The sequence below is a fragment of the Brachyistius frenatus genome, unplaced genomic scaffold (assembly GCF_029030835.1).
Source record: "Brachyistius frenatus isolate BFR_SWC_R1_liver_20210118 unplaced genomic scaffold, ASM2903083v1 Contig_263, whole genome shotgun sequence".
NCBI lineage: Eukaryota > Metazoa > Chordata > Actinopteri > Embiotocidae > Brachyistius > Brachyistius frenatus.
This window is the reverse complement of record NW_027210862.1, coordinates 140238-165371: the sequence shown is the minus strand read 5'-3', so window position 1 is coordinate 165371 and position 25134 is coordinate 140238. Positions and strand designations below refer to the sequence as shown.

Sequence of the window (25134 nt, the reverse complement as noted above, 5' to 3'; positions counted from 1 at the left end):
GACAAAAACTTCTCTATTTTAAAATAGGGGCAGGTCGCCTTTTAATAACAGAAATTTACACCTTTCTCCAGGACGGAAAGGGTTACATACCATTTCCCTCTGTTGCACTGAAAAGTGTCAAGTTTCTAACCTGGATCAACTGACCCATTATTAATAAAGCTGACACACTTTACTGCCATGAAGTCGATTACTGTAACAGAGGTGATGTTTTAAAGGGGCATGCCACAGATTTTACACACATGCCTCATAATGAGGGGAAGTGTGTTGTGATTGTCCTGTATTGAATGGATAGCACTACTCAACCTACAAAACTGCTGGATAATCTCTTCTGTGACAAAGAGCTCAAGATTAACACGGTGTGAAGTAGCATTTACACCTTTCATCACCCACCACCAAAGGGCACAAAGTACATAAATAAATGAATACAGAAGATTCCTAACCAATTAGAAAAGAAGACAAACATCTTTTTAATCCACTAACGCCAAATTATGTCTTTACCAAAATTCATTAAACTGTTTTTCTCATAGCAAACATATATTTTTTGGCTAATTAAGTTCAATTCATCGATCAAACTTTTATTTACGCAGCACCTTTAAATCAAATCTAATGTAGATGAAAATGCTTCAAAAGCAATAGTGAGAAATATAACAAAAATAAACACAAAAGGTAATTGAATAAGTCAAATATAAAAGACATGTAGTTGACGATAAAAGATAGATAATAAAAGAAAATCCTCAATAAATAACGTAACATTGATTAGAGTAAATCAGTAAAATGTCTAATGTAAAATGTTGATGAAACGAGATAGAATAAAGTCATAATAATGATGATTAAATCTAAATAAAAGTTATCTTTTAATTTCTGACATTTCCGTAAATTAGCTGCCGTCAGCACGCTGTGATCTAATATTCTTGTACTTTCACTTCAGCAAATATCAGAGTAAAATACCGCGTGTGTTGGTCGGACTTCTTGTTTTTACTGCTCAAATGTTGCATTCAATAAATCTGGCCGCGCAACTCGCGCCGCAGTTTCCGCTTTAATCCGTGCGGGATGACATCATCACTACCGGGGGGGGGAAGGAGGAGTAGAGGAGGGAAGGGGAGGGGGGGGGGGGGGGACGCCGGCTAACGCCATTTTCACGCACCGCGCAGTCAGTCAGTCATCCAAGCCAGCGCACCGGGGAGCTGTCATCTTCATGGGCGACTAAGTCAGCTTGTTATTTCTCCCCAGTGAAGCCGCTGTGAGGCGGGTTTCACGGAGCTGATCCTGCCATGGACGCAGCGGAGGACGGGCTTCTCCTGAGCGGCTCAGACTAACGTCGGTGGGCGGCTAGCTGGTCAACATTAACGGCGGTTGATGCAGCGTCGGTCGGCGAAGCCCCGACGACAACTACACCCCCGGCAGGCGGAGACACTGTGGAAATCCTGCTTTTTGTAACTGAATATATATATTTTTTTCCCCCCTAATTTTCGGCAAACGTTTGTCGGGCGAAACAACTCCCCTTAAAGAAAGACGCGGGGTTTTTTTGTGTTGTTTTTTTTTACGGGAAAAGAGGAAACGTTACAGCCGAGCTACATCGGCAACGGATGTCCCAGAGGACGGTAAGAATGGCTCCGTGTATTTCTTGGACCGCTGTCATTTAGCTAATTAAACCACTTTTGGGGGAAAATGTCAAGTTGTGTCACGCGTTTCTGTAAAGTGTCATTTTGTCGAGGCTCAAAGATTTGGACTCATTCGCGTTAAAAAAAAAACAAAAAAAAAAGATTTTTTTTGAGAGAATTACCTGCTTTGTTATGTTGGTCGCTGTTTTTTTTTTGTTTGTTTTTTAACGCTGATTGCAGGAATTAGACCCCCGTAAGCACATTTACTGTCACTACGAGCCTCGGAGTCAGCGCTGAGGTTAAAGGCTTGTGTGACGGGGAAGTATCGGCTGACTGGTTCTTCAGGTTAATCCGTCTGTTCGCGAGGCTCCTCGGTCAAAGCAGCAGCAGCAGCAGCAGGACTGAACAAAACGTGCCTGTCAGCCGCTGGAAAAACACACATTTCTCGGAGCCACTGCGGCCGGATCAGGTCTTTGACGATGACCGCAGCTTGTCATGTGATGGCTGTCCGTCTCCTTTCATTGATATTCAGAGCGGGCCGAGGGGCTGTGAAAGGTGCCTGTGTTGAGCAGACAGCTTCAGAGAGGGAGGGGGGGGGGCAGTGCATCCCAGTGTGTGTGTGTGTGTGTGGGGGGGGGGGGGGGACTCACAGCTGGGAAACCCTAAAGACTCGTTCAAACACACGGGATTGAAAGTCCGCACATAAATACACTATATACGTTTACTCCTGAGGGCTCTGCAGTGTTTAATGTTTAATCCATCCAAAGTGGGCTCTCATGACAACCTGCAGGGGGGCTCCTCCTCCAGGACAACACCCCTCTGCTCCCTCCGGGGCGGCTTGTTGTTGGATCAGAGATCCCAACAGGGGTTGTAATGTTGCAGGTTTGGCTTGAGAAGTACCTCAAACTTTTGCAGGTGAGCTCGGGCTACTGTTCTTTCTATAATCCACAAAAAAACAAAACAAAACAAAAAATCAAGCTTTGTAGTTGTTTGGAGTCTAAAAACAAGCTGCTTGAGTTCATGCTGACAGCTTCTAATGTCCAGAACAGTCCAAACCCCTCAAATATTCAGTTTACAATCATATAAGATTCACAAAAACACACGGAAATAATAAATTGTCGCATTATTGCAGCTCAGAGGTGAGGCACGTAAACAAGCATATAACTGAAACAGGAAGTATAAAACTGGAAATACAGGGTACTGTTGTGTACAGTACTTGTGATTTGAAATACAGCCCAACCAATATTTTGTCTTAATGTGCTCCTAAAAAGTCTTAATAATAATAATAATAATAATAACCCTGCAGATATCCTGTCAGTTAACTTTGAAGCTTCTGTATAGAAAAGTTGTGAAAGTTTTGTATTTGTTTTCTAAAATTGACGTCACAAATATTGAGTCATCATGGTGAGACAGTTGTAATGCCAAAGAAATACCAAAAGACCTCGTGAGGACTTCTTGCAGTCGACTGTCTCGCACCTCTTTTTTTTTTTCTTTTTTTTTTTTTTTGGATGAAACTAAAACTTCATCTGTGGAAAGTCTGAAGAAAGTTGCGTTTCCAAGTCAGCGTCTGACAATCCAGTACATCCTGTCTGTGTCGTTCAGCCTCCGGGGAGCTGCAGTAAGGAGCGATGCTGCTGCTGTCTCTGTGGATCAGAGCATCTTAAACTATTCCAGTGAGTCGAACGATACATCTAATGTCTCGCCCGAGGCCTGCTCATGGAAATAAAACCAAAAAAAACACGATTTGGTTTTCTTACCGGGAGTGAGCCTGCAACTCGTTTTGAGAAATGACACCAAGTTTAACGCATCTTTAGGCACAAAGGACCAAATCTGTTTATTATTAATACCAGTCATGCTGGTTATTTCCTGAGTTTCACCCGTGCAGAGTCATCCCGTGACTTCCTGTGTTGTTGGCCCCCTTTTCTTGGTCTCCACAGCTACCGTTGTCACACAATGCTTTAGTGACGAACTCCATAGTTGAGTAGAGGTGATGTTTGGCAGGAGCAAAAAGCATTATGAAGATCACATAGGACGCAAAAGGGCGGCACAACACACACATGGAATAAACAACTGTGGTGGTTTTACAGCAACTGGAATTATTTGTTATATTCGACCATCGGTCACGTGTAGTTTTATATGAAAGGGTGTAATGTGTTCTGATGAATCAACAGAGAAATATCTCCCGACGAAAGCTTCATGGAGCTTTAGGGTGTTTTTGTTCTTCCAGACCTTCTACTTAACTTTATAGTTTTGCTCTCACTGCTCTTCTCGGGGTCATTTTTGGCAACAGCAGGCTGCTTGTTTTTTGTTGTTGTTTTTTTTAGGTGACACATTCATTACCTTTCTCAGCACCAAGCAGCAGAGAAACAAAGTAAGAAAGCAGCTGGTGAAAGAAGTCGCCCATTTAGCAGCGAAAAGGCCAAAACAGATTTGAGAAGAGCGAACGCTGGACTCGGTACGTTAATTCAAAATGAATGCTGTAGGTGGTCGATAGCTGGCGGACGAGTGAATAACAGCACAGGTTCACTGTTTCAACTATATATAAATATATATATGTATATATATATCAGTATTTACGGCCTTTTTAGCTCCTTCCAAGTGGCCACAAGTGTTAATCTGAATATTGTGTTTTTACTTGCACCATTAAACCTTTTCGAACTGGGTGAAACAGCCTTGTGGTGTGTTGTCCTTCCTCGGCTCGTTATCTTCTCTTGTTTTTTTCAGCCATGTTTGGCAGTTTATCTGCTGTTGTTAACTACCCGACCCAGTTCTTTGGGCTTTTTCATACCAGACGAACTGACAGCCGGGTCAGTGTTTTCATTGACGGGATGCAGGTAGGACAACTGTTGCGTTACTTAAACGGTGGACGGAGCAGCCAAACAAACACACGCACACCCAGTCACGTTAACTCGGAAGCTCTTCCTCTCTCTTTAAATGTGCTTGTGTATCACAGATTTTATAATCTAATGACTGCCCACACATTGCTGACTAAGATTGTCCTTCGCAGCGCCGCTCTTCCTGCTGCCGGCTCCATCCTCATACCTAAAGACCCAGGAGAGTACTTTCTGTCCCCCCCCTCCAATTGGTCTCAAACACAGCCTCCCCCCTCCTCAATCCCCCCCATCCATACCCTAACCACCACCACATTTATCATCGCCTCATATCTCTGCCTCACCCTGCTTCATATGAAGAGCTGCAGCGTCCCCGGGGCGCTCAGCTCCGAGCCAGCTATTTACATTTCAAAAGTTAACATCATAAATAGTTTTCGCTGCCTTTTCCCCCGCGGTGCTTTGTGCACTGAGACTCATCTGATGCCAGAAATAAAAGATTTGTTGGCTCACGAGAGGAAGAAAAGGCTCGTGCCGTCACTCACTTCTGTGCTACGCAGCCTGCAGTGGTAATTGTTGTCTGTCTTGTTCTCTGTGCTTTAAACACTGACCTCGCTGTGTAGTCGGGGGTATAAAACGGGGCTTTTTCAGGGTTTTTGATACCCGGCGTCGCTGCGTTGCCCTTTCAATGATTCATTGCGAGGTGTTGCAGCATTCATTCTGATCTTGAAGGATGTTTTTTTTTTTTTTTTCCGCAGTGAGCTCTGCAACAACGTCTAATCAGTTTTCTGCAAATTTACAGCAGCGAGGCGCTGCCTGCTGAATAGAGGTGAAGAAGACACTGCTCTCAATTTACACGCTATATTTTCCTCCATAATAAATAAATGACCACGCACAAGAATAGCTTACTCCCAAGATTCAGAAGCCTCTTCGTAAATGAATCGAACAGTTGAATATTAACTACTATCTTCAATTAGGTCATCCTTTACTCCATTTGTTTTTTTTTGTCTTTATTGACACCAACGAGCTCTACGAATGTAAAGATGAGTTGCTTTGTTTTGTCCTGTATGATATATCACCTGAATATGTTTGGTTAGACAGAAGAAGCCATTCAAATATGTTACCTTGGAAATGATGTCATAACTTTCACTGTTTTCTCATGTTCAAAATGATTTGTGGAGGAAATAAGAAAAAGACTAACCAAAACCATTGTGCAAAATAACCATTAGTTGCAATTCTATTCTTGATTTAATAAAAAGTGAAAAATAGTGCGATCTGCCATCATAACTTCCCCCTGGCCCACGTTTAAATATTCAAACTGCTCGTGCTGTGTGACCAGCAATCCTAAAACGTTCAGCTGACCCTTTCCTGACCATATGAGAAGCTGGAACTGGTGAATTTCAAGCATTTCTTCCCTTAAAAACAACTCAAACAAATAACCAGTTATCAGGATTGTTGCTCATTCCCTTTCTGTATTAAGTACTGTGTTAATAAGTGTCTTTTTGAACATAAATTAGATTATAGGAACAAGTAGAGCACCAAAAGCCTGGCAGATCCTGATTCTTTTGGGGGCTTTATTAGCAGTTTTGCTAATAATACATAGAAAGCATTATTATTATTATTATTTTTTTAAATTGACCACAAAAGAAGCTTGAGGTTAATACTTTGATTTTTGCCAAGTTGATTGCACTAAAACTCCCATCTGTGCTTCTCACCTGGAGCTGCTGCTCTCCACCTCCTCCTGCGCGCAGCGTCGGCTTCCTGCTCAGCTGATAGGCTGCAGGCCGGTTGCTGAGTCACATGGAGCGATCGGGGCTGCAGCCTTTCCTCCGTCTGGCTCGTCCGCTCAGGGCGGCTTTCAGCTTTTTGTTTTTCTTTCCCCCGCCTGAAACCGAGATGTGAAATCCGAGGCAGTTCAGGACGAGTCGGCTTTCTTCACCTGGTACCACAGCAGCTTTTGTACTCTGTCTGTGTGGGTGTGAGGGTGTGTGTGTGTGGGGGGGGTGCGAGCCTGTGTCATGACTGTGTCATTGCGCCATCGAGGATAAGACTAATGTTTGGTCGGACGCACCCGGGAGTTTCATTTCTGTATCTTCCACTGAAGCGTCAGTCAGTGTTTCTGTAATTATTCAGATGAGGAGACGGCGCAGGCCGAGTCTGGTGCGCTCGCAGAGATTTGTTAGGCAGCTCGCTACAAGTGCTGCCGAAGCGCTCAGTCATAATCCTCTTAAGTGTGTGTGTGTGTGTGTGTGTGTGTGTGTGTGTGTGTGTGTGTGTGTGTGTGTGTGTGTGTGTGTAAGTAATGAATACGAAGCAAAGGAAGGCAGGAGGAAGTGGGGAGCAGTGCACCTGGGGAGAGTGTTGTAACAATGTCAAAAGGAGCCACATTAACCTGCATCGTTTAGCAAATGTGTGCACAGCGAGAATGCCTCTGACCTCCCACACCTGACCGTGTACAGCTTTAATCACCGAGGCGGATTCAGGATCTGAGGATGTGCCATGATTGCATTAAGGCAGCTCTGAGAAGCTGATTATTGTAGGAGACAGTAATGAAAAAGACCATTTCGGGTCAAATCACTATCGTGCCGCCGCGGGCGATTCATGTTCCAACTTGCAAAGACGCAAAATTGGCAAATTGTGCTTGATTTTTTTTTCTACGATTTTATCACATAGTAGATTTTGCTATATTAAAGCTGGCTAGACAGAGATCCAGGTACATCTAATAAATGATGGTAATAAAACCAATGTGCCAGGCAGCATTCACAGCGGTTTCGAACACGTGTTTCGTTGTGTGGCCTCAAATGTCTTCAGTTCCTTTTCGAGTTTCCCTTTTTTGACAATCCCCGCCTCAAATCTGCCGTTATCTCTAAACCAGACACAGACCACAGACCTCACATCTGGATTTGAACTGTCAGCAGGCGGCAGGTTTAAAGTCCGTGTTTAAACTTTTCATCACAGCTGCACTGAAGTCCATCTTTTTCTAAAGCAGTTTTTTTTTTTTTTTTTTTTTTTTTAGACCACTTTTACAAACACTCCACTACGTTTAATCTTTGTTTATCCAGCTTTTTTCTGCCACAACACACTGCTGTACTCTTTTTTAGAGCAGGTGGTTCAGTCAGTGCTTCACTCAAAGGCACCTCGAGTGTCGTTCGAGAGGGAAGCATGAGCCTTTTTTAAAAAAATTTATTTTATTAATTCTCTCAACATGAGCCACCTCGACTACCGAAACGAGAACCGTCCAGTCACAAACACACGGTCTAACCTTTCCTTTAAGACAATGTTGCTTCTCGCTGGCAGTTGAGTATTGATTGTAAATGGAGATGAATGCCTGGCAGGGCAATGAAAGGCCGCGTACTGACCATGAAACCAGGAAAAGGTCAGAAGATTGCAACTTTGAGTGAAACCTCTGACGGTTATTTGCTTGTCCTTAAATCAATATGTCACAGTTGTGGTGAACCTGTCTTTGGCTTTTAGGAAGTGACTTTCTCTTTTACCTGACGGGCCTGCGAAACACGCATGGCAGTCGTGAGACCAGTGGACGCTAATGTCATCACTTTTAGCGGCTGTAGATGACAAAAAACTGCTTTTAGTCTCGTTGCTTTTGTCTGGATTTACAGTATTGTTTTCTCTTGCATTCATTAGAGCCATATTTTAGTGGTCTTACATTTTATGATGACATTTGTGACAGAAAACAGAAAGTCTTTTTATTTATTTATTTAGGTTTCGAGATGGAATTTGGACAGAAGGAAGGCAGCTTGAGCTGCTGTTAAATAGGTTAACTGAACTTCCCTCTCCTCATCATTTAAAATGTGCAGGATGCGTGAGGACATGTCCACCATGGTGTGCGTGAAGGAGGAGGAGGACCCCGGGGAGAAGCTGTCTCAGGATGAGATCATCTCCCGGACCAAGCAGGTGATCCAGGGGCTGGAGGCCCTGAAGCAGGAGCACCACTCCATCCTGGAGGGCCTGGAGGGCACGCTGCGCTGCCTGAAGCAGGACGAGGAGGGCGTCCTGGTGGAGGAGAAGTCGCACATGATCCGCAAGTCCCTGGAGATGCTGGAACTTGGGCTGAGCGAGGCGCAGGTACGTGTGCAGATCTTCAGTAATGGTCTGGCCTGAGGATGCAGCGGATCCAGGCTTCAATCCGCTTCATCTAAACATCCTATTGACTGCGGACGATACCGCTTGAATCTTCTGCGATGCAATTTTGTGAATAGTGTTTTTAAAAAAAAAAATTTACATTCATCATTTAAGTCCACACACCACGATGCCTGGTGCACATACAGTATTCCAAAATCAGTGTTTTCCAAAGGCACCGTTTGTCTCCTAACTGGTGTTGTTCTGGGGAAACGAGGCAAAGAAGTTCCCTAAAGAAAGAAAGAAAGTAGAAGTTTAATACCTTTCCTGACAATTGCTTGTGTCATCGCTCACTTGGCAAACACATATGAGTCACTGATGAGTCACCGTCGACACTTCAGCCTCTCATCTGTATCTCCCAGCAGGCTTTATCTAATATATTTATAATACACTGCACATACAGCATGCGGACTCCAATTTTTGTTCGCAGCTGTGCTAAAGTGTTGTTGGTTTTTTTTGCCGCATAGTTTTCATGCTCAAACACCCCTAATGTCTCTGTGCTTCCAAACCTTTGTCTAATTACACCCCTCCCAGCCTTTCACCTCAGACCATATGCTATTAGGGGGATGCTTTTACCCAAAGTGCCTCTCTGTAACATTAGCATACACATATTTAGTTCTGGTAGGGAGTGTATTTCTACCCCTGGTAGTTTTAGCACCCAACCCTACAATACTGCCTTTTTACGATATTCACAATCGCCGTATGATCTCGAAATGTGACGGGACTTGAAAAGCAATCCTTCCACTTATCTGTTGGCTGCAAGTTGGACGGACAGGGAGTCGTTGTAAACATTGCCTCCGTGGCGCGCGGTCTGCTCCTCTCCGCCCAGGTGATGATGGCGCTGTCGAGCCACCTGAGCTCGGTGGAGTCGGAGAAGCAGAAGCTGCGTACTCAGGTGCGCCGGCTCTGCCAGGAGAACCAGTGGCTGAGGGACGAGCTGGCCGGGACGCAGCAGAAGCTGCAGAAGAGCGAGCAGAGCGTCGCCCAGCTGGAGGAGGAGAAGAAGCACCTGGAGTTCATGAACCAGCTGAAGAAGTACGACGAGGACCTGTCCCCCTCCGTGAGTGCCCCGATTACCATTTCACAATATGTCGTAATGCCGCAGGTATAATGTGTTTGATCAATTTATAAGGTCAAAGGTCACAAGTATGGTTAAGAAGGTCGGTGTAATAGTAATCGTTGAAAGATTGCTTGCTCTCCTTTGCACAGAAAGAAAAGTGTTAGAACCTCCAGTGGTTAATTTGTTTTGAGCCCAAAGTCCATTTTTGAGCGTCTCTTCTTCAGTTGGATTGTTTTTGTCACGCGTATGACTGAGCTTTCATTTCTCCTTTCTGGCCACTCGATGCTCAACGTTGTAAATCATCAGTTGCGTTCCTATTCTAGTTCTATTTTCTGCTACTTCCCCAAAAACCTTATCAGCTGCAGAGACGAAGCTATCAAAGTTCACGATCTCAAGCATTTGAAGTACTTGAAAATATGCACGGCTGCTCCCAGACTGCAGAATGACTGCATCAGAATATAAACTGGTCATTTTCCTCCATGGTTATAGAAATGATTCAGTTACTTCATGTGCAATCTCCCCTCATTTTGCTTTTTGTCCTCTCTCTCCGTCTCCCTCCCTCCCTCCCTCCCTCCTTCCCTCCCTCAGGAGGAGAAGGATTCTGATTCCAGCAAAGAGACTCTGGATGATCTCTTCCCAGATGACCAGGACGACCAAGCCCCGGGCAGTAAGTTGTCCTCCTCTTCCTCCTTCTTCATCTTCCTTCTACTCGGAGGGATTCCCGTAGATTTTGCTGTTCTGGATCCAAATAGGAAATATAGTTTCTAGGCTTGGGATGTAGACTTAATAGACTGGCTGCATATCGAGCCCTAAATGTTTCTGCACCAATAGAAACAAAGAGCTGCAGTAATGTCGTCACATTTACATTAAGTCCATAAACTGCAGCTCTATTAATACTTGGCAGTTGAAGGTTTTTTTTTTTTCTGATGGTAGCATCAATTTTGAAAATGTCCCTGCTTTAAAATGATTTCCTCCTTTGGGAACAAAACTTCAGTCTTTGCACCAGCAACGCTCCTGTAACTTACTAGAGTCCAGGCAGTGGATGTCCCCAGAGTCAGAATATATTATGTAATATGTGGTGATCAGTTACTCCCGGTAGTCATTGCTTTCCCGCCCTTCCCTTAAGCTTTTTTAAATCTTTATCTCTTCCTGTATGTACACAGTTTTTCTCTGCTCCTCGTGTCCAGCCCTTCCTACGTGTTCGATGGGGTCATTCAATAGCTCAGGAGTCCAGACAGTGAAGCTGTGTTGGCTGTAAAGGACCATTAGTCAGGACCTAGTTCAGCCTGGACGGAGGCCAAATGAGGAGAAAACCTCCCCACCGCAGTGTTGTTATACAATTCCCATTTTTCTACCGTGTTTTATTTTTTTTTAAATTTTTGTGGCTATACTGAGTTGAAATATTTTGTGGCCAAAGCCCGTAATATGTGTTGCTACAAGCTCCCATTTTGGGCTTGAACATCAACGAAATGTTTAAAATCTCAACAGCCTAAATTTCTGCCCTTAATTTGTGTTTGTTGATCCCCATTTTGGCTCCTGGCACCAGTTTGTCAGCCAGTTGAAACTGCTGACAGCGACTGGTTCACAAATTCTGATCGCGGTGTTTGTTGCAGAGCAGGTTGTTTCGGGGGATTCTGTACAAAAATAAGAGGACCCGAGTTTTTCTTTTTTCCTGTTTTAGATGGAAAACTGGCTTCATGATTGTGTCTTTCGTAGCATGCGCTGTGTTGATCCGCACAGCTAAATTAATTATGATTGGACAGGAGAGATGCAGTTTAATAGCATATAGCTGTGAGGAATTGCTTTGGCAATAAGGGCAGCAGAAGATTGACTTTGCACAGCATGAATCTCAATAAAAGAAGCGTCAGTTTAGAGGTCAATACTGCATAACGATGAAACAAAAATTGATGTGACATTTCTCGACTGAGTTATTAAGATTGTAACGTCAGCGTAAAGGGTATACATCAATCGGCCTGGAAGCTGCAAACAGAAGATAGACGGCCATTTTATTTTACTGATATAAAAAAAAAAAAAAAAAAAAATGGATCTGGAAAAAAATGAGGGATCTTGCATGATGAAACTATTCGTGACTAAACAAGTAATTATAGCTCTTGAAATTATTATTAGTTGATAATAACCTTTCACGTCCTAAATATGTCAGATTGCTAATATTTCCAAGATTTGACAGATTAATGAGACATTTTGAATGTACAGCTTTAAGAAAATGAATTGTTGGTTATGGTTGTTGTTATGCAACATGGGTGCCATTCACACATAAACGTGTCCTGCACACGCGCACGCACACACACACACACACACACACACACACACTCCTACTCACGCCCACATCAGTGTTACAGTAAATACAGTCGTGTGGCTACATTTGACGACAGTATACACAAAGTTAATGGAGTAACAATAACAAACCGGCGGGGGGGGGGGGGGGGGTCGTTTCTTGGTGTCACGTTTCCAAACCACAGCAGAGAAGAAATGACCAGATCTGTCGTTTACTTCATGGCATCTCAAATTGAAGGTTAAATGAATGAGGAGGGCACAAAAAAACCCCAAACAGAGTATTTAAAGAACCGAGAGCAAAGAGAGGGATGTGTTTATGGAGAAGCCAGGCAATCATCGCCTGCCTCTTCCACCGGCATTAATCCCCTCTGTGTGTGAAACAGAACTGCTTCAGGCCTCTTTGTGCGTGAGCGCGGTGGATACTCAGCTGACGCTGGAGTACATTAGACTTCTGTCCTCCCCAAGCGTATTCAGACGGCCTCGAAAAAAGCTTTTGAGGGGTTTTGGTAAATTGCTGTCAGCAGGAAGAAGATAATGGCGATGACAGCTCTGCCTTTATTTGAATTGTCACCGTGGGGGCTTACGTACTGTGATTCTTCTCTGGAAATATTTACGTTTCAGTCATTTAGCTAAGTCTGACGTACTGAATGAGCTTCTCAACCTGCAGCAGTATTTTAGGATTGCAGAATACAGATTTAAGAGAGGATGGGGGTAAAGCAGAGGAAGGTGAGGCTTTAAAAAAACGCTGCATCCAACATTTTGAATGACATAACACAATGATTTCTTTTGGTCCATTACAGAGTCTCAAAGACTGGTAAACTGATCGTGACGTATAAAACTGGTAAAGTTACTCCTTGAAGGTTTCAGGAGACTGTTCATCGTAAACACGGAGAGCCCCTTTTCCTCCTGCCGGTCCAATCAAAATGAAACATTGTTTGCAGTACTGTGAGCGCAGGCAGAGACGGGCCAGCGCTTCTGAACACCTGGTACCACTCGGCGTCCCGCCACTCCTACGTGCTCGGTGTTATTACTGCAGTGGGCGGCTCCCGCTCCGAACCCCTTCTGGCTCTCCTTCAGAGTAAATATAGAGCCGCCTGCCTTCAACAAGAAACCCAATCAGGTGGTTTCCTGACCTCTCGGTCTCATTCATACATTCTTAGACACTCACAAAACACAGAGAGACGGACGGACAAACTGCACATCATGAGAGACATTGCAGTCGTGTCCTCCCGACCCCGTGAAACGTAACACGGGAGCCGGCAACATTAGCTGTGCGTCGTGGCAGAATGAGGACGTTGTTTATGTGGATAATCCTGTTTCTACGGCATACGTCAACAGCCAGCAACTTTTTTTTTTTTTTCTTCATTGCTGATTTTAACCCATTTATGTGAAATTAAAATACTGGTTTCAAAGGATTTTTTTTTTTTTATTTCGATGAAAAATCAGTAATTTGACCTGCATAGTTTTAGACTGTAGATTTCTTCTACATCATCCTTTTCAAGAAATATTACTAAAGTATGCTCAGCCAACAGCAACGTAGAAGTAGAAAATTAATAGAAAGTATGACCTATTTTGAAAAGTTGTTTAGAGATGAGTTATAAATTATTTCGGTCCCAACATTTCCATCGTTCTGCTCAGTCTGTCATCCAGAGTGAGTTACTGAATGAGCTTGTAAAGATTTAGTGGCCTGGTTCTGTTATTGCATTGGACAAATTGACTGCCGGTTCAGTTGAACCTGCATCATTTAGTAAAGAGCATAGATTATTTATTTCCCTCCTATAAATTATGTTGATGTGAAGCTTTGGTTTATTTTTTTATGATGGTTAAGAGAAGATATTTGTGACCGTTTAATCCTCTTCATTTTCGGCTTTTTGGATTTATGAGACTACGTTTTCACGTTTCTGACATTTTATCGAACCATTGAAAAGAAAAATAGCAAAGAGAGGCTCTTAGGCTGAAATTATTTTTTTTATTTGCAGGCCAAAGCTAATGCTACTTTAAAATCCATTTTAACGTCAAGGATTTTTGGTGTTTTAATGAAAGCGAAAAGTTAGATCATAAAATATGATTTAACTGTTAAATGACGTAATTGTTAAATAGGTCAATTCAAAAACAGTGCGGCGATGGGTTTGTCCTGATTGTCCTCCTTCTGTGTCTGCAGTCCAGCCGGCTCACAGCAGCGCCGCCGCCGCCGCCGCCCAGCAGGGAGGCTACGAGATCCCAGCTCGTCTGAGGACCCTCCACAACCTGGTGATCCAGTACGCCTCCCAGGGCCGGTACGAGGTGGCCGTGCCCCTCTGCAAACAGGCCCTGGAGGACCTGGAGAAGACCTCTGGACACGACCACCCAGACGTAGCCACCATGCTTAACATCCTCGCCCTTGTTTACAGGTACGCAAATGCAGTATGTCAATCCTGATTGACTCATTTATAAGGAGATCCAATAGTTATCCGTTTGGAAACGATGAGCTTTGTTGGTTTTGGGTTCGTCCACTATGTAAAACATGACGGCCCTGATGTGTTTTTCAGAATCGGGTAACGTATTTGATGAATGTCTTTGGTGAAACAAGTTTTGTGTCTTGTCTGCTCTGGCTCATAAATCCTCCGGGTCCCCTGCCACTCTTGACTATTTTACAAACCCTCCCAGGATTTCAGAGGCCTTTTAATGAATTCTTTTCATCAGTATGGTAGATATCTCTGTAAGGAATATCTTTAACCTTGTTCTCACCGTTGCACAATTTAAACACCTTCAGATTCCACAAAATCCTGTTTTATTTTGGGTTTTGTTTTCGCCCCCTAAGAGAGAAAGATGTGATGTGCATTTTGCCATTTTTTTTTTTTTGTCACCCTCACAACACTGTGGCATGTCCCTTGAAACCCTTTTTTTTTTTTTTTTTGTCATGCATTGTGTGACTGTCCTCCAAATGAGAGCTGGATGCCGACGTCAGAAGAGGCCAAACAGACCCGGCGCAACCAGAGATTTACAGTACAGCAGTAGAAATGGGGCGAGCGGTAAATTCTCAAGCCCAAGTAGACAAGAACAAAAGACCGACACACAAGAGCCGGACAAATGTTTTACAAGAGTCTTGCTACGTTTTTTAACTTCCACAAATCTCAGCCTTTATAGTCAGCTCGGGCTTTTGATTTGAGCACACAGAAGGAATGAAGGTCCCGGTCGGCTTGTCGTCAGCCGACTGTTGCGTTGACTGTGGGAACTGCCGGGAAGCTGTTTTGACCTGAAAATAACGGGCTGTTAGTGTAAATTGTTAACATAGTTTATGTTCCTCCTCTCTGTCTACTCGTCTGTCATTCCGTCTTGTGTGTTTCTGTCTGACTCTGTTTGCTTCTGCCTGTCAGGGATCAGAACAAATACAAGGAGGCTGCCAACCTGCTGAACGATGCTCTGGCCATCAGGGAGAAGACTCTTGGCAGGGACCATCCAGCTGTGAGTACATCTGTCTCTACATTTTAGCAAAGGTGTTTAGTTGTGCTCTTGTTTTTCTTGCAGTGGACAGTTGGACAATATTCTATGCGACATCGGTATAATCAGATTTATCTGAATCGTAGAGCTGTCTTGTCCTCGACGTATAAAATGTGGCAGAAATATATGTGGGAAAAAAATGAATGTAACGGCTGACAAGTCATATTTGATGTATGTTAGAAAACATGTTTATTTCCTTTCTTTCTGAGCGTTTGATGAGAAGATCAGTGTCACACTCGGGTTCGCATTGTTAATATGAAACGAGAGCAAGCAGACAGTTAGCTTAGCTTAGCATAAAGACTTGAAACACAGGGAAACACCTCACTCTGTCCAAAGATAACAAAATCTAGTGTCCCTGAATCTCAGCCGTATTTCATTTGTTTAATCTGCAAATATTAAGATATGGTGCCGGGCTAGCTGTGTTTCCCATATCTAGTCCTTACACCAAGCTATGCTAACCAGCAGCTCACCAAAGTAGCTTTATATGATTGTTTATTCTATGTACAAACACAGGTGTTATTCCTTTTCTCCTCTAACTCTTAGCAAGAAAGTAACTCTAAATAAATCCCAAACTGTTGAATTATGTCTTTAATATCAAGCCTTCTGTCTGTGGATTCCTGACCGCCCTTGATAAACACGTTAATATTAGACAGGCCGGATAATAGAAAAGGCAATAAGAGTTCTTTACTGTCAGAGACGGAGTTGTTCCCCGCCGCCGCACCGCTTCCCCCGCAGGAATCAATGAAGAAACTCATTTAGAATTATTTTCTCAGCACCTGCAGGTAACGCATAGAACAACCTGGACAGCCAGGATAATTGTGGCATTTCTCATTATTGAAGACCCCATGAAGTTTAGCAAGTGTTCAGCCCTTTTTAACAGAACAAACAATAACTTTATTTTATGCGGCTGTTTTCCAGACAAAGTCGCGAAGCTCTCGACGGGTGATAGTTTATCGACATAAATCATGAATGATAACAGAAAAATAGGAGATATTGACCATAAAACAACCAAAAGGCTATTTTTTTTTCTTCTTTTTGTGGGTGTGTGTGTGTGTCTACATTTGTCAGCACCATATCATACCATCACAAAACAAACAAAAATGCACACAAAACCTACCTTTTTGAATTCCCCCACTCTCTGAGACGGTGATGAGCAACGTGGATTTGATAAATGACTGACCCGGGCCTGTTCTCACATCCGTTAACTTCTGTTTGTCAGCGTGACTGTGAGCATACAGCAAGTTGGACTAACTGTGTTAACCTCAGCAGGCCTGTGTCTCCAATGTCTGGACCTCCATCCCGCTCCACTCTGTGAAGCTGAGGTTAGCCTCCCCCCCACCCACCCCCACCTCTCCCTGCCACCAGGCCCTGATCCTTCTTTTTTTTTTCTCACAAGGAAGTGATTTTCTTCAGTGATTTGTCATGCGGAAGAAATCATTCAATATATAATACGTTTCGACACGATTCAGTCTCCTGATTTTTCTTCTTCTAAATCTCACATTTTCATCTGCTGTACTTTCTCCCTGCCCTGTTTTCAGTATTCAGTAATGTGAAGTGATTTCTAAATGAACTTGCTGCACTTCCTGGTGCATTGCTGCTATCTGCATGTGCCAGCACACGTACGTTTGCGTTTGCGCAAGAGGTAGATTCAGCGATCTGGATAGTTTCCAGCTGGGCTATAGGTGGAGGGTGTTGAGGGCCTTGACGTGGTGAGTCCTGCCTTTGAGAGGTGGCTCTGTGATGGTCACCTGTCCGATGGGGGGTGAACTGAAGCCAGTGAGAGAAGTGGAGCGGGTTTTTCCTCGCTCCTAAACGTCTCTAAACTGCCGTGTTGGAGCAAGAAGGTCAGAAAGATGAACACCTGCATCGTGAATTCTGCCGACACATCAAAGAGGGCTTTGAGGTGCCCGCAGAGGCTGACACCGGGGATCTCCTAGATCTACCAGGGTTCGACCGGGATGACTGCTAGAAATAGGTGGCCTGATCAGAATCCTGTTCTGAAGCTTCATTAGACCCATTTAACTTTGCTTTTTTTTTTAGCTGTTTAAGCCAGCTAGCTGCGTAATGACGAAGACTTTACGTCTGCAACCTAAAGCGTCCTCAAAAAGTCTGCGGGACTCTGACGGAAACAGCCAATTATACTGGTTGTGTAAACGGGATTTGAAGCCCTGTCAAAATGGAGGAGTTCATGTTAAAAATGGAAAAGAATCATATTGATATGTGACTAATACTGTCACAGAAAAACTTCGTATGCAGCTGTGTGTCTTGGACTCATGAAACTTGATCGTTACCGTCTCGACATTTTTTTATGTGAAGGTTGTGAACAGTAACCTGAAGCTTTTCGGATATGAGGCCGTCAAGTGAGGACACGTTAAAGATTAATGATCTGGAAAAAGTACGAAGAAGAGTGTTGAAACCGTAGGAGCTGTCCCCTCCCCTCCTCCTCCTCCTCTCTCCTCGACCTCCGCTCTCCTCTTCCTGACCCAGGTCCCCTTCCTCCCTCCTCCTCTTCTCCCTCCTCTCCTCACACTCTTTCCACACCGCCGCCAGAGCCTGGTGTGAATCAGAGATCAGAGCTGACCTCCAGGCGCCTCCCCCCGGGTGCACGTGTTGAGAGATTCATCATTCAGATGATTTGGATCAAATTACAGCCCACCCTAATCACTTCCTGTTTCCGCACGTCCTCTTCCTCCCCGTCTATTAGTCACCTACCAGATCAATGCCACCACGCTGCTGGGGAGGAGTCTCGCGGTCGCACACGCTATGCACATGGGTGAAGATCACTGAGGCGTGAAAAACACGACGGGTTTAATAACGAATGTGCTTTTTGTCCCCGTCAGGTCGCTGCGACCCTCAATAACCTGGCTGTCCTGTACGGGAAGAGAGGGAAGTACAAGGAGGCAGAACCTCTGTGCAAGAGAGCGCTGGAGATCCGAGAAAAGGTGGGTCAAGGGTCATCCAACTGAAAAATCTCTCTACTCCATAAATATCAGGCGATCCTTTTTTTTTGTTTTTTTCTCCTAACAGACTTAGAACTTTTATTTCCAATCTAAAGCTTACTTTCACTTTCAGATAACGTGCCCTAGGTATTCAAGTATTCAAACACTTCACACTGAAGATTTCTCAGGAAATGGTTTCCATGAGTCACTGGTATTCAAGGCAGCAGAATTAAGGGCAGACTCTTCCTCAGAGAAATGACTGAGATATGGTGAAATATTCAGAAACAGACTAATTAACCATTTGCCCTCCTCAGTTATTGTCTCTGCTCCCTGTTAACCTTTCCATTATAGCACAGCACACATTTACTGTAATAACTCAGAATTACTTCTCAAAGTTTGCAGCCGTTTTCAAAACAATAGATTTTAACTTTCACACAGAAGTAAACAAAAGAAGCTTCTCATCTATAACTGTTGGTGGAAAAGTCGGCATCCAGCTGCCCTCGTCCATGTTTAAGTTTTCAGTCCTCTAAAGATATTTTTGCACTATAACCTGTAACCCTGTGCAGCTAATTGCATCTCTTTCCATACGTACATACTTTCAGATTAACACGTGAAAAAAAACAAAAACCTTTAGAGGCCCAGTATGGTGGACGATCACTCAATTATTGAAACGCGTTGCTTCACTTCCTGTTAATTATAGATTCTGCGGCAGCCTGTATATGCAGGATAAACGTCGTAGTTCTGTCTCGCAAAGGTGCCGCTCGGCAAATCTGAAAAGTGCAGAGGACACTTCTCGCCGTCTGTCCTCAGCTCGAGCCGTCCCTCTCTCCTTCTGCGTCCTCTGAGCGTTCAGCTTTGCTTAAGCAGAGCGATTTCTTTTTTTTTTTATGCTACTTAAACCCGGATCATAATGCTCTCGCTTTAAGCTGCGAGGACTTGCCGCTGAGTTTCCCTGTCCGGGCACGGCAGAGTTGCTGAATCCGAAGGATTCGCTTTCTTCCAGCAGTTCTGCCTTTTTTTTTTTTTTTTTTTTTTTTTAGTCGAAGCTCCAGAAAATTCAGCCATGACACTGTTTCGTGGGTGTCAGGGAAATTGGAAAGTGAATCTGTAAACGGAAATAAAAAAGTAGAAGCTCATGAAAACATTTCTGGCCTGCTAATCTAATTCCTCTCATACTCCATTTAAATCAATAAATTATGAGTATCTGCGAATATGAATGGTATATTTATATATTATAATTAAACGAGTATCTGTTTTGATTACCATATTATTCTTTGTGTGATCAAAGAAATGTTGAAACGTACAGTAAATAAATCGAATTACTGCACATCTAAATGCCCTATTAAGGGATATTTCGGTTAATATTTATCTTATGAATATATTCATTTCTTCTCTGCCTCAAAGCTCCAAAGTAAAAAAAAAAAAAACCCGACTGAGCCATATTGTGACACGTTCCTTCATTATCCTGAACACACACTGTAGTTTATTTTGAGTCAGTCGTACATACACTGTCTTTTTCTGGAAATGAGCTCATTAATCCATCGTTGAAATTAGTCCCCTATAAAAAACTGCAGTGAAGAGCTGTTGCAGAAACATTTTGAACGAAATGAAAGTGCATGAGTTGTAGTCTTGCAAACTTTCCTTACATCGCTGGTTAATTTGCAAAGATGGCGGTTTCCCCTCTCCTTTGCAGCACTAAGCCGATATTTTAATGGAGGCTACCTGAACAGAAACAGCAACGCTCTCCTTTCTGCTCTCTGCTAAGTGCTGCTAGCTGTCTTCTGGTACTCATGTCTCTGTTGAAATGTGGAAAAAAAAATAACATTAAATCCCTGAATTTTTCATATATATATATATAAAAGGATTCGATGCACTGTAGTCTTGTGCTTAGTTTTAGTTGCAGGTAGTGTTCCTGAAATCTTTCCAGAAGCCACGACTGCAGCACTTTTTATGTTTTGAAGGCATCGATAGAAAAAAAAAAAAAAGATCAATTTCTCCCAGCGACCCGGCCCGCGCAGTTTTGAGCGCGGCGTGTGGCGAATCCTTTTTTTTCCTCAGCTAGCGATGTTTACGGGGAAGCTGTCAGAGGTGTTACGGTGCGGAGGAGGAGGAAGCCGTGGGAGGGGGCCGGGACTTTCGGTGAACGCTGAATGTGGCTCCGCTCGGATACCTCTGCACCGTCCTGTGGATCCCAGACACTGAGAGGTTGTCAGTCCCAGCAGGGAGGGAGATGATCCTGTGGAGCTCAGACCTCCCACAGAGACACACACACACACACACACACACACACACACACACACACACACACACACACACACACACACACACACACACACACACACACTGACACTCTCACACACACACACACAAACACACACTCACAAACACACACTCACACTCACAGTGCAGTAAAGCGAATCCAGAAACCCCCCAAAAGGACAAACAGAAAGCCGCGTGGTTGTCCGTCTCCTCTCGGTCCTCCGTTGTCTTTCCCTTCGTCTCTTCGCTGGTCAGTCAGACTCGCGTAAAACCCTCGCTGCAGTTTTCCAGCTCTAATGATGCTCCTGCGTCTCTCGGGCTCGCTCCACTCTTAACGGCTTTAAGCCTCCTCGACACGCAGGAACAGCTAACGCTCCTCTCCGCATTCACGCAACGATCTCCTTCATGGCGTTTCTGCTTCTTTTGGTTCCGCGCAGAGACGAGGTTATCGTCGTCGGGGAGAAACGCCGGTTCTTGCTACACCGATGTTTGTTTGCCGTGCTCATCGGTTATTTTATTAAGCGGGTCAGGAGTCCATCAATCTGGCACAGGTCCAGATCCTCAGGGAGACGCCTGCCGATTGCGGTTCAGAAAGCAGCGTTGTGTGTTCACTGCTCCAAACATACGCGTCATGTTTGACCGTCGGATTAAATACACCACAGACAGACTGCAGAGGGGACAGGAAATGAAAAAATATCTCCAACTCCAACATGCTGGCGAACCTCTTTTGTCTTCCTCCAAAGTTACACAATCAGACGTGAATGTTCAAATTCCTGTTTGCGTATCAGCTCCCAGAACAGATTCACCAACACTCGGCTGCAGGCTGCCGGTCTTTTCTCACACCCGGACGAGAGCCGTCGACCAAATGGCGCACGCCGGACACCGGTTGTCGTCTAAAACCGGTGACCGTTGTTTTAACCCCCTTGTCTGTCCCAGGTGTTGGGCAAAGACCACCCAGATGTGGCCAAGCAGCTGAACAACCTGGCCCTGCTGTGTCAGAACCAGGGCAAGTACGACGAGGTGGAGTACTACTACATGAGAGCGCTGGAGATCTACCAGACCAAACTGGGCCCCGACGACCCCAACGTGGCCAAGACCAAGAACAACCTGGTGAGAGGGAGGGCGGCTTTTGTCAGTTAATATTGATATTTCGTTCAAACTAGTAAGTCGGCTTACATTTTTTTTCTTCCTTAAATTTACTGTAGATAACAATTCAAGGTTCACGTAAATCCATTTAATACTGACGGGGGATTACAAACCACTGCTACTGTGCCTCGATCGTCACACAACGTTGAAAGAAAGTCCCAAAAATAACATTAGAATCCACTTCATTTTATTATGCATGTTTAATAACGTAACAATTAAACGATTAATAACATTGCTGTGCGAATATTTGTCCTCTCTTGTATGTTGCTGACGCCGCCGGCTGAACCTCGTGATTCTCCTCGTTTGACTCTGTGTGTGTGTGTGTGTGTGTGTGTGTGTTCCTCAAGGCGTCCTGTTACCTGAAGCAGGGGAAGTTCAAGCAGGCGGAGACTCTGTATAAAGAAATCCTGACCCGCGCTCACGAGAGGGAGTTCGGCTCCGTCGACGGTACGGTGTGCTCGCGTAGAGCTGCACGACAAACACCAGCAAACACCAGACATCTTGGACAGCGCAGCCGGCAGCTTGACTCCAGATTGACTGGAAATAAACACGAACGCACACAAACAAACACAGACGCACGAGCTCCGCGGTTCCCCGCTGCTCGCTAATGTAAAGGCTATCGCGTTCAGGCTGCTGTTATCACGCGAGGAAACAAACACGAATCTTTCAGCTGAAGGGGGGGCCGAGAGCCAGATTTGAAAACGGTTTATCCGAGTAGTTCGTCGGGCGCTGATTCTGTCTCGTGTTTTCTCCACAGATGAGAACAAACCGATCTGGATGCACGCGGAGGAGAGAGAGGAACAGAGCAAGGTGAGAGTCTGGCGGCCGGGGAGGATGTTCAAACTCTCCAGTGCTGATGATGCTGTCGGCGCCCGACTCTCCCAACCGGGAGATCATTTTGTCGCAGTTTAGTAGGTTTCGTTGTTCGGGGGAAGGAGTCCTTACCCGACCACAATCCAACCATTAAACACCCCCCTCATTTGATCTTTCATGGCATTAACAAGTATCCAGTTTAGAAATTTGGTTCATTTCCGTCTTTTAATGGCTGACTGATTCCGTTCGTGGGTCCGTTCTTCTTGTCCAGACTGAACCACAGCTTTCACGCAAGAGTGTGTCGAATCCGTAAAGCATGATTTTGTAAACTGATGTTTTGTCTCACAGGGGAAGCAGAAGGACGGTTCTCCTTTTGGAGAATATGGAGGCTGGTACAAAGCCTGTAAAGTGGACAGGTCAGTCTGGGTGACGCTCTCGGCAGCAGCAAACGAAATGACAATGAATATATTCGGATGCTTCGTAAAGCGACAATGTTAAAATCATTCATGTTCACGCTGGTTCCCAATATGAGTCTCCTGAAAAGTTAACACTGGGCTTTGCCTTTTGATCCTTACAAACAAAATGTTTTGTTGATGATTTAATTTGCACATTTTAGAGAAAAATCTGAAAAATTAACAGAATTTTAGGCAGAAAACGTATTTTTCCAGTTCTTGCTTATTCCATGCTTTTCAGATATTTCCATTTTAGTTTTTGTAATCATATTTACTCTTGATTGCATTTTTACATATGACAAGACTTCACGTTTTATTGGAATCACCTTTATCTAGTTGGTTTTAAATCAAACCCAAATAAAAGCCTCATTCTGGTATTTTCTTCACATTAATCTGTTTAGCCTGTATCTTAATATTCTAAATCTTCCTCAAAATGGATTTAAGAACAAACCACTTCAAAGGAACATGCCGAGTTGTGTGTTTTTTTTTTTTAAAATTTTAAATCTCATCCAGATTTCTTTCCTTCTTGCCTCTGCAGCCCCACTGTTACCACCACCCTGAAGAACTTGGGCGCCCTCTACAGGCGACAGGGCAAGTTCGAGGCGGCCGAGACCCTGGAGGAGGCCGCGATGCGTTCCAGAAAGCAGGTGTGGTCTCCTGGGTTAGGGTGACTCATAACACGGTACTCCTGGCTGGAGTTTAGACAGCCCTGTCGATGCCGAGATAGCAGCAGAGGACCGCTCTCCCAGAACTCGGATCAAACGGATCTGCTCGCCGTTCACGGTAGATTTGCGGTGTGAAATTAGGGCTGAGGTGACGTGCTCGGGAGGCTGTGGAGCCCCGGGGAGTGCAGCTCTTTAACGGCCTCTGACGGTGTGTCACTAATGAGACTTACCGGCGTCTCCCGTGGAGATGAGGAGTGGGAGGCTGGAGTGAAGCCCTGCAGCTTTTTAAAAAAAATTTTTTTTATCCTGAATAGGATTTCATTCCAGGATTTAGCATCAGGTATCTCAGACACAGTCACGCACACCAAAGATACTGCAGTGAGAATTTAAACTGGACTCCTGTGGTGTTGCTGCTGTAGAGAGTAAAATTAATGTTTCGGTAGTTGAGTTGTAAATATACCCGCGTGTTATTTCACATCCATGTTCTGGTGCCGTCTCAACATGAAATTAAGAAAATGCACAAATTTTAGCAACACAAACTGCAGAACAATTTCTTTCATGTCTGCATTTGTCTGTGCTCGAGGAGCAGGTTTGATGCTCTTGATATTTTACTTTAACCTTTTAAAAGATTACGGAAGAGGGAGAAGATGTAAAAAGGTCAAATAAACAGCATCTAGACTCAACGTGACCGTTTTACAGTTTATCCCAAAGTGTCCGGAAAAATTTGAGAAAATTTTTATACATTTTAATTTATTTAAAAAACATCTTGATTGTTTTTTAATGCTCAACTCCACTTTGGCTGGCAGCGTATATAAATAAAAGTCGGCCTGGCTCTGTCTACTGACTCAAAATGTGCGCACTTACAGCTCACATTTTTAGAACATAGCACATTTTTGGGCTGCTGAATGTATTTTTTTTTTTTTTTTTTTGTGCTGGAGGCAGCGAAAGTCTGTTGGTCAGCCGGTGAAGGCTGAAGGTCTCTGATTTTCTTCCAGCTGAGGAATCCGTTGCTCCTCGCTTTATCAGATCAGTCGACCTGGCATTTATCGTTGCCCCGTGTGCGTCTGTGTGCGTCTCAGGGTCTGGACACTGTGCACAAGCAGCGCGTGGCGGAGGTCCTGAGCGAGCCCGAGGCCCGCGAGAAGCAGCGGAGCCGCGAGAGCCTGACCTCCGACACGGTGAAGTACGAGAGCGGGCCGGACGGTGGCGAGGAAGTGAGTATGAGCGTGGAGTGGAACGGGGTAAGTACAGTACACAGCCCTCCACACGCTACCCAGAGTCTTTTCAAAACCAGGGACGCAGACGTGTTCGTACGACACGCAGCCCGCGTCTCTCTGGACCGAAGCCACTTCCAAAGTCGTCGAAACTGTACTCGTATCAGAAGGAGAGGATCTCAAGACAACCTCAATGACTCCCTTTGAATCTGAAGTTAAATTTGCCTTGATGTAGCTCCTACTTT

The 25134-nt window shown here is 44.3% G+C and overlaps 1 protein-coding gene across 5 annotated transcripts in view; it reads left to right on the top strand.

Annotated features, from left to right (window-relative positions):
* The first annotated feature begins 1136 nt into the window (after positions 1-1136).
* The window catches only part of klc1a (kinesin light chain 1a), a 39897-nt gene continuing 15899 nt past the window's right edge, over positions 1137-25134 (top strand). The window contains exons 1-13 of one of the 5 annotated variants that reach the window (XM_069721396.1): positions 1137-1601; positions 8245-8512; positions 9396-9626; positions 10215-10293; positions 14083-14311; positions 15278-15365; positions 18242-18343; positions 21536-21709; positions 22093-22192; positions 22503-22555; positions 22907-22974; positions 23549-23657; positions 24755-24889. In XM_069721396.1, the coding sequence (XP_069577497.1) occupies positions 8246-8512; positions 9396-9626; positions 10215-10293; positions 14083-14311; positions 15278-15365; positions 18242-18343; positions 21536-21709; positions 22093-22192; positions 22503-22555; positions 22907-22974; positions 23549-23657; positions 24755-24889 (1635 nt within the window). In that variant the 5' untranslated portion in view covers positions 1137-1601; position 8245. Of the gene's footprint in view, positions 1602-6257; positions 6372-8244; positions 8513-9395; positions 9627-10214; positions 10294-14082; positions 14312-15277; positions 15366-18241; positions 18344-21535; positions 21710-22092; positions 22193-22502; positions 22556-22906; positions 22975-23548; positions 23658-24754; positions 24917-25134 lie in introns of those variants that run through there. The other 4 variants (XM_069721394.1, XM_069721397.1, XM_069721398.1 and 1 more) reach the window with 4 other exon arrangements.